Here is a 16343-nt window from a genome sequence, read left to right on the forward strand (position 1 = left end):
ATTTTTCTCTTAAGTAACCAACATGTGAGTTGTTGCTAGGAATTCAGTAAAACATAAAATTTCATTATCTTGTTCACATCCAGGAAACACGCTGGAAATTTTCAGAAAGCCTCCTCCAGTTTTTCATCATTGTGGTCATTTAAACTTTTTAAAATAAAAACATTATTTCTCATGTGTATAAAATTATATATTACTGTTTCTATAACGTGCTAGATGTTTTCTTCACGTCTTTTGACTTGATGTCACTTTTTAGACCCATTGATTCTTTAAGTTTGAGATGAGGCCTGGCGCAGTGGCTCATGCCAGTAATCCCAACACTTTGGAATTCCATGTTGGGCGGATCACTGGAGCCCAGGAGTTGAAGACCCGTCTGGGCATCATGGTAAAACCCTATCTCTGCAAAAAGTACAAAAATTAGCCAAGCGTGGTGGTGCGTGCCTATAATCCCAGCACTTTGGGATTCCGAGTAGGGCAGATTGCTTGAGCTCAGGAGTTCAAAACCAGTCTGGGCTTCATGGTGAAATCCTGTGTCTGCAAAAAATAAAAAATTAGCCAGGCATGGTGCCACGTGCCTATAATTCCAGCTACTTGGGAGGCTGAGGCAGGAGGATTGCCTGAGCCCTGGAGGTGGAGGTTACAGTGAGCTATGATTGCGCCACTGCACTCCAGCCTAGGTGACAGACTGAGACCCTGTCTCAAAAAAAATAGAAAAAATAAATGAATCACTGTTATGAAAAACTATTAGGATAAGCATTTTAATTTTAGATCCTTTTTTTTGTTTGTTCATTTTTCTTCTGTAGATATTAAGATGTGTTTTTGTTTTTTGTTTTACTTTCAGTTAATTAAGCTATGGTTTTAACTAGTATACTGAAATAAAACTCACAAGCAAGGTTGTAAACAAAAGGCAATCATATCTTTATCTTTCCCATTCATTCAAAATTTATTTTTAAGTTTATTCAGTGATGCAGCTTAGTAAGTAAGGAAGAAAACTCAGGCCACATGATAACTACTGAATAGTCTTAAGTGACAAAAAAATTATAAGATGGCAGCAAGATACAGGACCTCTCTGTTCCTCCTTTCCTCTTTTGTTGTTTGGAGAAATAAAGCTTTCAATGGTGTCTAGCACATAGCAAATGCACAATAAGTTAACTACTACTGATATTATTGTTATTAAATTAGAATAGTGGTATCATATCTAGGTCATAGTCTTAAGAGTTGCTGCTTTAAGTTATAAATAAAAGTTGATTTTAAAGAAGGAAGAATAAAATAAAGTTAGCATTTTGCATACATACATATTTTACCCATGGTATGTAGAATCTGCTAATTACCTGAAGAAATTTTAAATCTTTCCATTTTTTAAGAAAGAAAAGGGAGCAGGCATGGTGGCTCACACCTGTAATCCCAACACTGTGGGAGGCCAAGGCAGGCAGATCACCTGAAGTCAGGAGTTTGAGACCAGCCTGGTCAACATGGTTAAACCCCATCTCTACTAAAAATACAAAATTAGCCGATTGTGGTGGTGCATGCCTGTAATCCCAGCTACTCAGGAGGCTGAGGCAGGAGAATCACTTGAACCCAGGAGCTGGAGGTTGTAGTGAGTCAAGATCACGCCACGCCATTGCACTCCAGCCTGGGTAACAGAGCAAGACTCCATCTCAAAAAAAAAGGAAGGAGGGAGGGAGGGAGGGAGGGAAGAAAGGAAGGAAAGGAAGGAAGGAAGGAAAAAGAAAGAAGAAAGAAAGAAAAGAAAGAAAGAAAGAGAGAGAGAGAGAAAAGGCATGCAGAAATCTGCTAACGTATGGAAAAGATGCATTTAGGTCCAGTCTGTCACCAGAGCATTCATGTGAGCATATTCTGATGGTGCTACTGGCATTGTTCCTCTTATCCTATCCTGTATACAGTGGTTCAGTTATATTTGAATAGTATAATATGAGCTAGGTTGCCAATTTGGGGTCTTTGAACAGGAAAAGGTCAGTAGGGAAATAGTGAGTTATCTCAACTGATTGTTCACAGCATCAGTTACAGATAGAACTCCTTGTTCTCCTTTTCCTCCCTTCTCACTGCTGCACTTTACTAGTCTTAGAAAAAAAAATATAAGAGGGAAATAATGTGGTCACCATTTTTTTAAGTATTTCATGTGTGTCCTAGGCAGTGTGCTTAGTGCTTAACAAATATACTTTCATTTACTATACAAACTGTATCCTTATTTAATGAATAAGGAAGATGTTAAGTAATTTATGTAAGATCATCTTGTGGGGATCTGAACTTTGGGAAGTTTATGTCCCTAAAACCCACGCATAAGTTATGCTACTTTCTTTTTCATGAAACTTCTGGTGTTGGGTAGTCTAAAGAGATTAGTTCACCTGTAATGTAAACTACCATATAACATGTCTCACTCTTCCAGTGAGCTCCATAGGCCTTTTATCTGCTTGCTTTTAAAAATTCTGCATGGCACATGCTCTAAACCCAAAAGCAGAAATAACTTTGGCTGTTCATAGATGCCTTCCAAGATCATCAGTAATGTCCAGAGACCTCACAAAAATCATATTGGAAATCATGAACCATGTTATATTTGTGCAAATTTGCCTTCAAGTCAAATCTGTGTTTGTGTGTAACTCAGAGGATACACTGCCAAACTCAGCCACAGCAGAGGCAGCACGAGTTTCTCTGAGTTGACTCCTCAGGGATGGGGTTGGTGAATCCCATGGCCTCTTTCCGTTTAAGCACACACATATCTCATTTTTAATACAGCCATAAATCACTGTTTTAATCAGAAATGCCCCCAGGTCATAAGAAATTATTGGATGACCATTTTGCATAACAAGCAGATAAAATTTTTTCCAACAAATTGTGAATAGTTACCTATATTTATAATAGAGGTTATCTCTGGTGAAATTACCAGGTCAGTATACTGCTTAAAAATTGTACGAGTTCTCTGCCTTTTATGATCTGAGTTGTGTATAGTTCACCGTTTACTGTCTTATAAAGTTGTAGGGTATTTTATGAGAATTAAGAGTGAGAGAACTAAGCAGAATATGCTTCTTTGGGGTATAGCATTACTTACTAGAAAGAGGAAGAATTTTGGAAGTCACATAAACCTTGTCTGAACCTCAGCTCAGGCACTGGATATTCAAGGACTTCAAACTACATAGGTAGCTGTGAACCTCATCTTCCTCATCTATAAAATGCACATAACGACCACTCCTATAGAGCTGTTGACCTGACTGTTCAATGAGAGAATGTCTGTAAAGCAACGAGCACAATGCCAAGAGCACATATGGTAGTTCACTATTTTTATAACTGGATTTACTGAGTTTCTGAGGTTAAAACAGTCACAAGCAGTATCCTGGGGGTTGAAAAGAAAGGCCTCCTAACTCGGAAAGTGGGAGTAAAAGGAATCTCACGCCCGAGCCAGTATCACCTCAAGATAGTTTAACTTGATTGCACTTCATTGTTCATGAGAACTTCCAAAATTGAAATAAGAAGTGTCATTTTGAATATAGCATAGCCAGTGATTAGAGCTCCAAGTATTCTTTATAACTGTGGAAATATCCTAGGTTTCATAAAAGGTTTGTAAGAATACATCGGACAATGGATACTGTGTAGCTCATAAAACTTATTAAAGAAAACAGAGTCGCTGATATGCATCCATTCTTTTCCTCATTCAGAAAACATTTGTTGATTTCCTAACACTATTGGATGCTAAAGATGCAAAATAAAAGTCTCAGACGCCCTTGAAAAGCTTCCAGTCTAGTGGCCACTTAGGTTAAAAGAAGCCTTCTGTTACAAAATCTCTTTGTCTCTATCACTGCCTCAAGTCATTGTTTTTGTATCTCCTTCAGATACTCACATGCGCAGTACCTGCTATGGAGGAATCAAGAAAGGAGTGTGTGTGCGTCCTTTCCCCGGTGCAGTGACCAAGTCCGAATGCTGCTGTGCCAATCCAGACTATGGTTTTGGAGAACCCTGCCAGCCATGCCCTGCAAAAAATTCAGGTAGTCACATGTGCCATTTTCACAGTTGATAAAGAATCAAGAAATGCAACCTTAGATGTTCGGCCAAAGAGAACATCAGCTCTTAAGTGTTTCATCATTAATTTTCACTGAATAAAAGAAATCCAATCCTGTATTGATATGTGAGGCATATAATAAGGAGATTTGGCTTGTGTTTATATATGATTTCTAGGCCAACAGAACACACAGTGAATACAAAAATCTACTTGCTGGCTGATTGTGGTAGCTCATGCCTGTAATCCCAGCACTTTGGGAGGCTCAGGCAGGAGGATCACTTGAAGCCAGGGTGAGACCCTGTCTTGGCAAAAAAAGAAAAAAAATCTTACTTATCTGGATGTGGTGGCATACACCTGTAGTCCCAGCTACTAGGGAGGCTGAGGTGCGGGGGATCACTTGAGCCCAAGGGTTCGAGGCTGCAGTGAGCCATCACTGTGCCACTACACTCCAGCCTGGGTAACAGAGCGAGATGCTGACTCTTTAAAAAACAAACAAAAATCTATTTTCTTATACAGTTATGATTATTATAAGACGGTTTTTTTTACACGAACATGATAGCCTCAGTTTCCTTGATCTATGCTGTCATGGTGAAGACAAATAGCATAAAATTTACTTACCACTTTCAAGGTTATAAACACAACAAGAACTCAATTTGATTATATATATATAAAGATCTCTCTCTCTCTCTCTCTCTCTATATATATATATATATCTTGACAAGTGGTCTCAAGTCACAGTCTCAGGCAATAGTTCCAAACTCTTAGGTCAATAACATTGACTCTTGTCTATTCAGACTTTAACTAAACCTATATTGAATATATGTTGAATATACGTAAGTACAGTAGGGATTCTAACATAAACACAATCTGTGTTTTTCCTTAAAGTTAAGAGTAGTTGAGAATACAGGCAAGCAGATGTATAAATTACAATTTAGTGTGATTAGCGCCTTAAAAGGTTCAAGTATGGAGAGAGCACAGAGGAAGGAGCAATGTGTAGCCCAGGGAAGCTGGTAAAGACCTCACAGAAGGGGCACGTTTAGTTTGGTCTTGAAAAAAATGAGTAAGAACTTTCCATGTGGAGGATACAGGAAAGCATTCCTGTAAAGGAAATGTCTTGTAATTCCCTTAAAAATCCTAAATGGAGTCTTCAAACGTGGAAATAATGATTTGAAGCATCCGGAAGAATTACTGAGTGTGACTTTTTTTAAAAAAAAAAAGAAAAATAATGAGGAGAACCTAGTTCTAAAATGTACCAAACTGAATTATGCATATTATCAAATAAGTTCAAAAATTGGTATAAGACTAGACCAAAAGCCAAGTGAACTAATAAAATGAATCTAGAAACCTGAATATGAATAGGAATTAGGATATAACAAAGCATTTTGGAGCAGCAAGGAAAAAGATTAAATAATAATTATTGTTGATAACTTTCAGAAAAAAATATGAAGTTAGGTCCCTACATTGAACATTAAAACATAATTTTCATGTAGAATATAAATTCTTTTTTATTTTGTAATGGTAAAAGACTTTCAAAGCAGGCCTAAATAGTAAAATACACAAGCAATCTGGAAAAATATTTTTATGTATCATTTCTTAATCTTTATGGAATTTACATTAATCAATAAGGAAAGTTGAAATCCTCTACAGAAAAAAGAGCAGTGTACATAAACAGGATTTCAGAAAGTAGAAATGCAAATGGAAGAATACCATGTAAAAAGATGCCCACTCTCCATAAAATTAAAAATAAAGCACTTTGGGAGGCCGAGGCGGGCGGATCACGAGGTCAGGAGATCGAGACCACGGTGAAACCCCGTCTCTACCAAAAATACAAAAAATTAGCCGGGCGTGGTGGCGGGCACCTGTAGTCCCAGCTACTCGGAGAGGCTGAGGCAGGAGAATGGCGTGAACCCGGGAGGCGGAGGTTGCAGTGAGCCGAGATCGCGCCACTGCACTCCAGCCTGGGCGACAGAGCAAGACTCCGTCTCAAAAAAAAAAAAAATAAAAAAAAAATAAAATAAGGTGCCACCTTTGTTTAGCAGATTGGTATAGATGATTGATTCTTCCCAGTGATAATGAGGGTATTAAAAAAATGAATACTGTCTTATACTGCTGATGGAGGGATAATTTGGGGGCGTTTTAGGAAGGGAAGAACTATCTAAAACCTTAAAAGGGACATAAACTTTGAGAGTTTTACTTGTAAGAGACTATCCTAGTGATATAATTAAACTTCATATTATTTATGATAGTTGCTAAAAGTTGGACAAACCTAATTTCATCAGTAAGAGATTGATTGAATAAATGTGATACGTCTACGTAACTGAGAAAACAATATTAAATGGCCTCCTAAATGGGACATTGACATGACATGCCTGTGATAGAGTACCCAGGAGCCAAGTCGGCTTCTCCACTTACAACCTCTGTGACCTTGGTCAAGTTAACTGCACTTCTCTGTTTTCCCCTTTTTCTCAGTTGTAAAAAAGAAAATACAGTAGTATTTAGTTTGTGGTATTGGGAAGATTAACTAAATTGTTAGATGTAAAATGTAGAACAATACCAGGCATTTAGTAAGTACTATAACCTACATTTTGGCTGTTATTAAGTGAGGAAAAAAAAGTTAAATATCAAGCTCTGTAGGACCATTTATATTTTTCTTAAAATTTCCTTATGTAGAAAATATTAGTAACATTTATATATATTAATAATATTCAGGATGATGATTACAAGTGATTTTTATTTACTCTTTTATGCCTATTTATGAGTTCAGAATTTTGTAATAATTGTTTGCTGGAAAATGGTAATTTTTTTCACCTTAAAAACTAATGCACAAATAATTCTTCCTAATGGTAGTTTTGAAGTTATGAAATGACTTGTGTATGGAATAGGTATAGTTAAGTTTTTAATTCTTCTATTTCTTTTTGTCATACAGCTGAATTCCACGGCCTTTGTAGTAGTGGAGTAGGTATCACTGTGGATGGAAGAGGTAACTAGTTAATCTCAACTTCATAATAATCATATGACATAATCGTATAGCTTTATAATTATAATATTAATATGATTATATTTAATATGAAAATGTAATATAAAATAATAAAATTATCTCCTAGAGCAGTGGTTATAAGCTAGATGATATTAAGTGATATGTAGATACACATTTTCATCTTGGATAAATATTTACCTGTTAAATATGCTTTGTTAAAAATGTCACTAACAAACTACTCTCCTGATTTCATGCAATCATTGCTTAAGAAAAGAATAATGTGACATTTAAGTTAAAAAAAAAAGAATGAGTCAATTTTATGATAAAATATTAAGTAATGGTGCAGATAGGGTTAGAAAAATAAACAGTATTAAAGAGATATTTGATATGGATCAACTTTGGGATATACTGGCTGAAATAATTTGTTAAGACTATTTACACGTAAGAATAATAAAACGTTTCTCTCCATGTAAAGAAGTAAGATTCACTAAAATTTTTCTTGCTTTCGATTTTGTATTATGGTTAACAAAATTCCAATATAGAATCTTGAACATTTAAGTACATATGTGTTTATAATTTTCAAATTTTTTAATATTTTAGTATACATATAGATTCATTTATACATAAATAAGACTGGGGTGTTATTAATCTTCACTATATATATGAATGTGTATATGGTTGTGTATATATATTTATATATATTCTTCTACCCTTGTGTTTGAGAAGGCTTTAGTCAAATTATAGATGGTAGGCAGTAATGTTGAATCTTTATAATAAATATCCAAACCAGAGTAAAAAGTAAACTTTTACAAGGATGTTTTTCCCAAGTATAAAATGAAAGACATTTCCAAAGTATTTAAGGTCTCCCAAATTATTGAAAACAATAGCATCAAAATTTGAGCATAGTGACCAAAATTTGACTTTGGGCTTACTCTTTCATTATATTCCCTGTCAGTACAGCCTCTCCAGCAGAGCCAGCCTCTATTGGAAACTACTTGATCATTCATACAAGCACATCAGTGCACAAGTTGCACTGCCCCTCAGTGATATAGTAATAGTAGTCATGTTCATGGCTTGTTATAAAACGTCATGTTCTGAAGCATCCATGTTTAAAGTGTCCTCTCCATTAATTTCACGTATCAGCAATGAGAAACACTTATTAAATATTACTAACTTGACCACAAAAATGTAATAAAATAGAAATATCCTGTACCTTTGAGGACCATAAAATTATGTGGGCCACCCTAATAAATCTCTGTCTTTTAATTAGATAGTTACAATATCCATCAACTCGAGTTTTCCTTTGGATTTGGAGCCAACAGCCTATAAATTGTCTTTATTAATTTTGTCGTAAATGCTGGCATATTTCGTGATTTAACTCTTTGAATTTCTGCCAGCTTCTTTCATTTTTCTTTTGATTTACCAATGAAGTGTCCTATATCTCTCAGTTTTATTTTCTTACTCCTTGTTTTCAGTTCCTTTTCCTTTCTGAAAGGCAGGCAAATTGTGAGTTTGCGGAGTTAAACACTTCATATGTTGAATGGTCTTTGTTAGATCTGCATTTATCAACAAACAATAACGTGTAGGAGCACTAAACTTTCAATATTTAATGCAGATATCAATGAGTGTGCTTTGGATCCTGATATATGTGCCAATGGGATTTGTGAAAACTTACGTGGTAGTTACCGTTGTAATTGCAACAGTGGCTATGAACCAGATGCCTCTGGAAGAAACTGTATTGGTAAGTTATTTGTTATATTTATGCAAGAACATTTCATATAGTTTAATCCCATGGATTATATTAGAAGTAAAAACACAAATGACTAAAACTAAAAATTGTACAGTTTTTCTTGTTTTCTTCATATTACACATTGTTAGGAAAATATCAGAATCAAACAAATTTTGTTACACAGTAACAGACTTCTTGGTGGTACCAATTTGTTTTTAAAATATTCTTTTCCCAAATTAACATCCTCAATTATTCGCCTATTGTTTTCCTGCATATACCTTAATCCTGTAATTTTTTACAAAGAATTTGACTTCAAAAATTAACAGGTCAGTATGGATAAAAGTAAGTCAAGAAAATAAAGTGTTAAAGGTTGAGAGAATTTTAACTTCATAAAGAAACAACCAGTTGCCACAATGTATCTAAACATGACAACTAAGACAAAGGTATTTCCTTCTTTAATTATAAGAGAATGATTGAAAAAACTCAAGTATGTAATTTATGTTTAACAAAAGCAAGAAGAGGAGGATGAAAAGGTTTTGACAGTCTTTTCTTGTTTTCTATTAGTGCAAGATTTTCCCATAAAGCACTTGAGTGAACTTTTATAAAATAAATGTTATTCAATCCATCATTGTGCATGATAGTTTTACAACTAACCACTGATGGCTTTTACAACCAAGTGTTAATGATTATGATTAGAAAAGGAACAGATTTTTCTGTGTTTCTGGTAGTGGCTTTTACTGTTGAACATATTCGTTTGATTTGGAGTTGAAGACATACATACAGATGGATGTAAAAGCTATATATATATTATGTGATATAATAGATTTTGATAACTACAGGGAAGAGTACCAGGCAAAGATTATTGAACATTTCTAACAATATGCAAACCATGCTAGTTTTTATTCTCCAGAAGTAGAGTCCGATTTCCCCTTTTTACGTGGACACCAGTCATGTTGAATCACAAGCTACCCTAACAACCTCATTATAACCTGATTACTTCTATAAAAATCCTATTTCCAAATAAAGTCACATTCTGAGATACTGGGTTTTAAGATTTCAACATATCTTTTTTAAGGGACACAATTCAATCCATAGCTTAGAAAAATGGATTAAAAAATTGTGATGCAAGCTGGGTGCAGTGGCTCACTCCTGTAATCCTAGTACTTTGGGAGGCTAAGGTGGGCGGATCACCTGAGGTTAGGAGTTTGAGACCAGCCTGGCCAACATGGTGAAACCTCCCTCTACTAAAAAATACAAAAATTAGCCGGGCATGGTGACACATGCCTGTAATCCGAGCACCCAGGAGGCTGAAGCAGGAGAATCGTTGGAACCCGGGATGCAGAGGCTGCAGTGAGCGGAGATCGCGCCACTGCACTCCAGCCGGGGTGACAGACCGAGACTCCATCTCAGAAAAAAGAAAAAAGAAAAGAAAAGAGAAAAGGACGGGAAGGGAGGGAAGGGGAGTGGAGAAAGAAAGAGAGAAAGAAAAATTGTGATGCAGTCACAGTTTGTACACATATTACACTATTATGGGAAAAGCGATGGTAGTCTAGTCCTTGAAATATAATGTTAATTTTTAAAGTATCAAGATTCAGAGTTGGAGCAAAAACAAGATCAAGAAGGGAAAGGATCAGATAATACACAAAAGAATATTATCAGTGATGATGGAATTACACATGTTTTTCTGATCTGTTTTCAAAATCTCCACAGTATCAGTATATTATTTAATAAGGGAAAATTGTTGTTTGCAAGACTAGAAATGTAACTTTAAGTGAAAGAGCTCTTCACTGTAAACTACAGTGTTTCTTTTTGTCACTAACTACACTTGCAAAAATGGAAGAATATGAAGATTAAAATGTGAGGCCAGGTGCGGTAGCTTATGCCTATAATCCCAGCACTTTGGGAGACCAAGCTGCGAGAATCACCTGAGTTCAGAAGTTCCAGAACAGCCTGGGCAACATAGTGAGATCCCATCTCTAAAAAAAATTGTTTTAAGTTGGCCAGGCATGGTGGCACATGGCTGTAGTCTTAGCTACTTTTGGAAGGCTGTGGCAGGAGGATTGCTTGAGCCAAGAAGTTCAAAGCTTCAGTGAGCTGTGATCGCACCACTGCACTACAACCGGGGCAACGAGTGAGATCCTGTCTCAAAAACAAACAAAAAACTCACTGTGAGCTTCTTAAACTGGAGTTTTAGATGATATTCTCTAGGCTGTTCTGGACTGCTAAAAGAGTATGCAAAATACATCATTTTCATTAATAACTTTCTGAGATAAAAACATAATGGGAAAAGATTAATGAATATATTTTAACTGCTGTTTAATGCATTTTTTAACTATCTGGGACATGAAGACATAAGGCATTCTTTTTACAAATTTTAATCATAAAAAATGCCTTCTGTTACTTTTATTATACATAAGCAAGTATACAGGCAAATGAATTTAACCTTTTGGTATCTTTTATGAATGCTTTAAAAATATATCTAACATAATATCATTACAGGACTAAAAGCAAGTGAAGTCCAGGTGTGCCTTTCCAGGGATCTAAAAGCATCTTAAAATTAGCCACTAGTATAAGAATATCCCATTTGAATAAAACTAAATATATTTTGCTTAGGATGAAGAGTGCGCTGTGATACAGAGACTGTCACAGAGAAGAAAGAGGGAAATAAAACAAATAACAAAATTAAACATTGCTGCCCACTGTAATTCATGCTTAAATATGTGTATCTCCTACCTTCCAATTGTTGCTTTCAGACATTGATGAATGTTTAGTAAACAGACTGCTTTGTGATAACGGATTGTGCCGAAACACGCCAGGAAGTTACAGCTGTACTTGCCCACCAGGGTATGTGTTCAGGACTGAGACAGAGACCTGTGAAGGTAAGAGCTGTCTTGCCTTATTTGTGAATAGTGAGTACCTGGAGTTGTATAAACATCAATTACAGTGATGAAGCTTAGTGAAAAGAATATCGTTGGAATATTTTATTTTATAATCTCGTTTAGCTAATCTGCCAGTTTTCGAAATAGTAAGAACCTGATACAGTTTACAAACACCGTCAATTTTGTTCCACTCAGACAAAATATCAACACACATTTGGAACAAACTTTTTAAAGCAGATAAAAAAGAAACCAACTGGAAGGAGCCATATTGTTTTACTTGCTGAAATAGAATGTCAAATATTTGTTTACTGTGTTTTCCTCTTTTCAGAACCACTATGATCCATTAATGTAGGAACCTGAATTGTAATGGAAAAGTTAACTCTTAGGCATTTTATTTATGAAATGATTGATATACCCAAGAGGTTGGCCCACAAAGTATTTGAGAACTAAGTAAAAATGATAACTTTAATATGTTTTTAGTCTAAGAAAATTGTCCTTTCCATTTGATAATTTAAAAGTTGTCATTCGGGTTTATAGACCATAACTAGTGTTTAAAAGCTTCTTTGTTTTCTTCTAATCACATATTTTTGCAGTGGAAGTTACTTAAATGAGTTAAATGGTTAGAGAAGTCCTCATTTTGAGTGAGATACTGGCTAAGCAGTGAGTAAACTGAATTATGTTTTTGTATCTTGATCAAAGTACTGTATATTTCAGAATAATCTGTGGTGTGAATACTAGTCATTGTTCCTGTTTAAATCTCACTGTGTGGGCCTACAGAAGGGTCCCATAACATTCTCAAATCCGATTACTAATTTGGAATAGTAACTTTTACGAAAGATTTCATCTTTGATGATTGTGGAATAGCCCTTTTTTTTTTTTATCTGATAAAGTATTTGTTTTTTTTGTGATGCCACAGCCAAGAAAACCGCAGCAGTAATATTATGCAAAAAGATGTAACATTCTCTCTTCATCTTACTGTTTAACTTCAAAGCATTCTTGTGAAGAGAAACCAGTTAGGACTATAGAACAAGATGCCAAAACATGAATGACTCTGCTGAAGTCAATGAAATGCAATTACAAAGTGCAGTGCTAACTTTGAATTGAATCGGAGGGGCCACTAAAAAACAATAATTAGCCTATAGAAAAAAAAAGAAAACTTCAGCATAAAATCCCCTTTTTCTAAACTTACTTCTGGTGACAGTTTCCCTTATTGTCCAACATCTTTGCAGGAACTCCTCAAAGAGGAGTGCTCATTCCATTCCCACTGAAAGTACTTGAAGATTTATCTTCTCCGTAGGTGAGAAGGGGACACACTTAAGAGTTTGAAATATCTTTCAGTAGGTTATGAGAGCCCTCTTTTTAAGCCAGCCCTGGCTTCTCAAATGCATTCAACTACAGAGTCTCTATTTTCTAGATCCTGCTCCCATCTCTAACACCAATTCTTCAGAAATGCTCTGAGAAACGTACTTTATGAAAAAGTATCCTAGCCATATTTCCTCCGTGATTTCCTTGGACAGATGGAAGAAGGGATTTCAAAGGTTTTTGTTTTTCCTGATTTTCTACACTTCCTTCCCATAGTCTTTTTTCAGTTTTGTCTATTGTCTGTTGGAGGATAAGCTTCCGTTAAATCTCAGGAAACTTAGCAAGAGCAGGGTAGGACATCATCTTGATTTAACTAGGAAACTGATGATTTTTAGAACTGGTTTCTCTGTCTAGGAAAATACTTTCTGGTGCTATCGTGAGAGACACATCATGCGGAACTAAATGGATAGTGTCTGGTTCTATTTGCTATGTACACTGAATTATCAATGATTATTTATAGACAAGTAAGATAGAGTACAAAGGTTCTGAGAGTTGAAATACCAAAGAAGTTAAAATCAGAGACTCACCTGCTTACATGAACAGTTAAGAGTAGGAGCTGGTGGTGTTTAATAGTGTAACATTAGCTGATTATGTAAATATTAAGGCACTTTCATACCAAATCAGGCAACAGTGAGGGTTAGAAACAGTGATCTTCACTTATTACAAGCATACTTATTCTTAATCTGAGAGATTTATTTAATGTAAGAACAATTTTATATCTGTCATTCATAGGAAAGAAGTTCATGTTATGTAAATAAAGAAGAAATGATAGACAACTCTTTTGGCTCCAGCCTTATGACATTGGAGGAAATAAAAATGATTTATCATGGGAAACCTAACCAAATAACTGTTATTTCTACACTTTCTTCCCACTGTTATTTGCATTTTATTAAGAGTTTTGCAAAGAATAGACTTGAAGGCTACTAATCTCTTTTTCCCTTGGGTCGCTTTCTTACTTCCTCCATTGCATTCAAACAGTAAGTGTTTCTGTCTGAAGCAGTTCTCTTCATTCTCTTCTTTCTGAATTAATTTCCAAAGACTAGACAGGGAATTATTAGCAGATTGATTGCAGATATTAGCTTTTTCTTGTACATTTGTCTTGTGCACTAATTTTATCAGTCATGCTTTCAGCAGACTATTTTAAATATATAACAAATAGCACTAATAATAAAGAGAGTAAAGTTCTGTATTTCAGATTGAAGTTACAGAAACTTTATTTTACTTTTTTTGTTTGAGCGCTTAGAGTCTGTGAAAGTTAAAATTTTTACAGCAAGCACTGTGGTTTAGATTGTGTTTCCAGTGACATAACTAGTTAAATGTAAACCAGATGTGCTTTGAAGTTTTTTTCCAGGAATGTACAGTGAACTGTTTCAATTCCTGGTTCCATGACATTTATAACATAACAACATATTATTTAAAGGAAAACTAAATAGTTGATATTTGTAGTTGTCAGCGCATATGTTTATAGTTTCTGAATTCATAATTGCTTAATTTAAAATAGAAATTTTAAAAACACACAATATTGAAATTCTTCTTTTTTCAGGCTTCTTACAAATGGAATTAATAGGAGAATTATATGCGGTCTGTCCTTAGATTAGTTATCTGCTTCTTTTATGGTTAGCTAGTTTCTTTTTTACATTGTGTTTTTATGAAAAAGTTTCTCTACTCTGGGATTGATGTTTTCATTAGAAATCTGTGCTATATTTACAAAATCTCTTCTTGTATTTTTAAGAGGTTTTCTCAGTATAAACAATCTGAAAGCAAAATACATTCATATTTCTTCAAACAATTTCTATTTCAAGAATTAAATTAGCACCTGGATATTCCGCTGTGAGCCTTGCTCTTTCAGGATTAGTTTAGTTTAAAGTCTTCTAGTTATTTGTTTACATGCTTTCCTCAGTATAGTAAAGTGCTTTATAATAAATTCAAAGAAATATTTAGAGAAAGAAAAAGTATTCTTGTGAACTTAGAAATCCCAGTGTTCAATATAAAATGCCTTGAGGACTATTGACCTGTTTCACATAATTTAGTAGAGAAGGAAAACTGTGTGCCACTTCTTTAAAGTATACCACTTTAAAAGTGGTTGAATTTATACTGAAAATGTCTTTGATTTTGTTTATAGTACTTTACCTGAAGCTTGTATTTCTTTTTCATTAACTCATGTGTTAAACTATTTCACATTACAGGCTTGACATTTTCTCTAATCACCATTTGAGAATATAGGCATAGTGCAGTTCTGCTTACTTCTGACCGTCAACAGGAATTGTTTAGATTATGGTATATGATTTCATTTAGGACTCAAATCAAATGAATGATTGTAGAGTCCTATTTAAAGCAATTATTTCTACTTGATGAAGTATTTCTAATTTTTATTTTACCAAAATCAGTTGTATTAAAAAAAACTAAGCAAACTAAACATGTAAATGTGAACAGCTAAAGACAGAGAAGGTGGATAGGGACTAGAGGAGAGTTATGTACCCACCATGAATGTTTCAGTCCTTATTTCCTGATTCATACCCAAGAGCTTGGAATTAAAGCAGCATTGTGATATTTTGCTTCTAAGACAGACTTTTTAAGTTTTTCAGAGCCTCATGAAATCATCAAAGCAATCAACCTTTGTTTGTGCACAGGATGTTGCACCTGGAATTACATCTTATTATGGGGGAAAAAAATCCAATTTATGTAAAGTTGTGATGACGTATTGAAGGAGCATGTAACTGAACTCTTTCCCAATAGGCTGATCGCTGTTGTCCTACTGAGTTCCCAGTCCTGTAGATGTGTATCTACCATGTAAAATGCATGTCTCCATTCCCCATTCACTTTATGCTTCATAGATCCATATTAAAATTACCAGAGCCAAGTTTACCAGACATTCTGGCATTGCATGGCTTGTTGGAATAATATTTTCCAGAAACACATGGCAGTTCTAACAGAATCTTTTCCTTCTGGATTGTAGATATAAATGAATGTGAAAGCAACCCATGTGTCAATGGGGCCTGCAGAAACAACCTTGGATCTTTCAATTGTGAATGTTCGCCCGGCAGCAAACTCAGCTCCACAGGATTGATCTGTATTGGTAAGATTCATACACAATACTGATGCTTCAATTTCACTGCTAAGATAAGCACAGATCTCAGGCCTTACTATGGATAAAAACAGAATATGATTCCAAAAAGCAAAGAATTACACATTACATTAGTTGTTTTTACTCAATATCAATATAGAGGTAAAACATAATAGCATTAATTAGGCAGCCTATTCAACTTTTGTTAGATTCTAGAAATCTTCCTTTCATATAAGTAGATATATTATGCTATGACTTATAATCATTTCTATGCCACACACATATGTGTATCTGTTACCCTAAAAATGCCTTGGGCAGCAATA

At 34.9% G+C, this 16343-nt stretch overlaps 1 protein-coding gene across 1 annotated transcript in view; it reads left to right on the forward strand.

Moving 5' to 3' along the window:
• FBN2 (fibrillin 2) overlaps positions 1–16343 on the forward strand; it is a 280529-nt gene that overhangs the window by 165582 nt on the left and 98604 nt on the right. Inside the window, exons 16-20 of the mRNA XM_032156530.2 lie at positions 3843–3995; positions 6936–6989; positions 8602–8727; positions 11469–11594; positions 15913–16032. Coding sequence (XP_032012421.1) covers positions 3843–3995; positions 6936–6989; positions 8602–8727; positions 11469–11594; positions 15913–16032 — 579 coding nt within the window. The remainder of the gene's footprint in view (positions 1–3842; positions 3996–6935; positions 6990–8601; positions 8728–11468; positions 11595–15912; positions 16033–16343) is intronic.

This window comes from Hylobates moloch, unplaced genomic scaffold (genome assembly GCF_009828535.3).
Source record: "Hylobates moloch isolate HMO894 unplaced genomic scaffold, HMol_V3 SCAFFOLD_6, whole genome shotgun sequence".
NCBI classification, from domain to species: Eukaryota; Metazoa; Chordata; class Mammalia; order Primates; family Hylobatidae; genus Hylobates; species Hylobates moloch.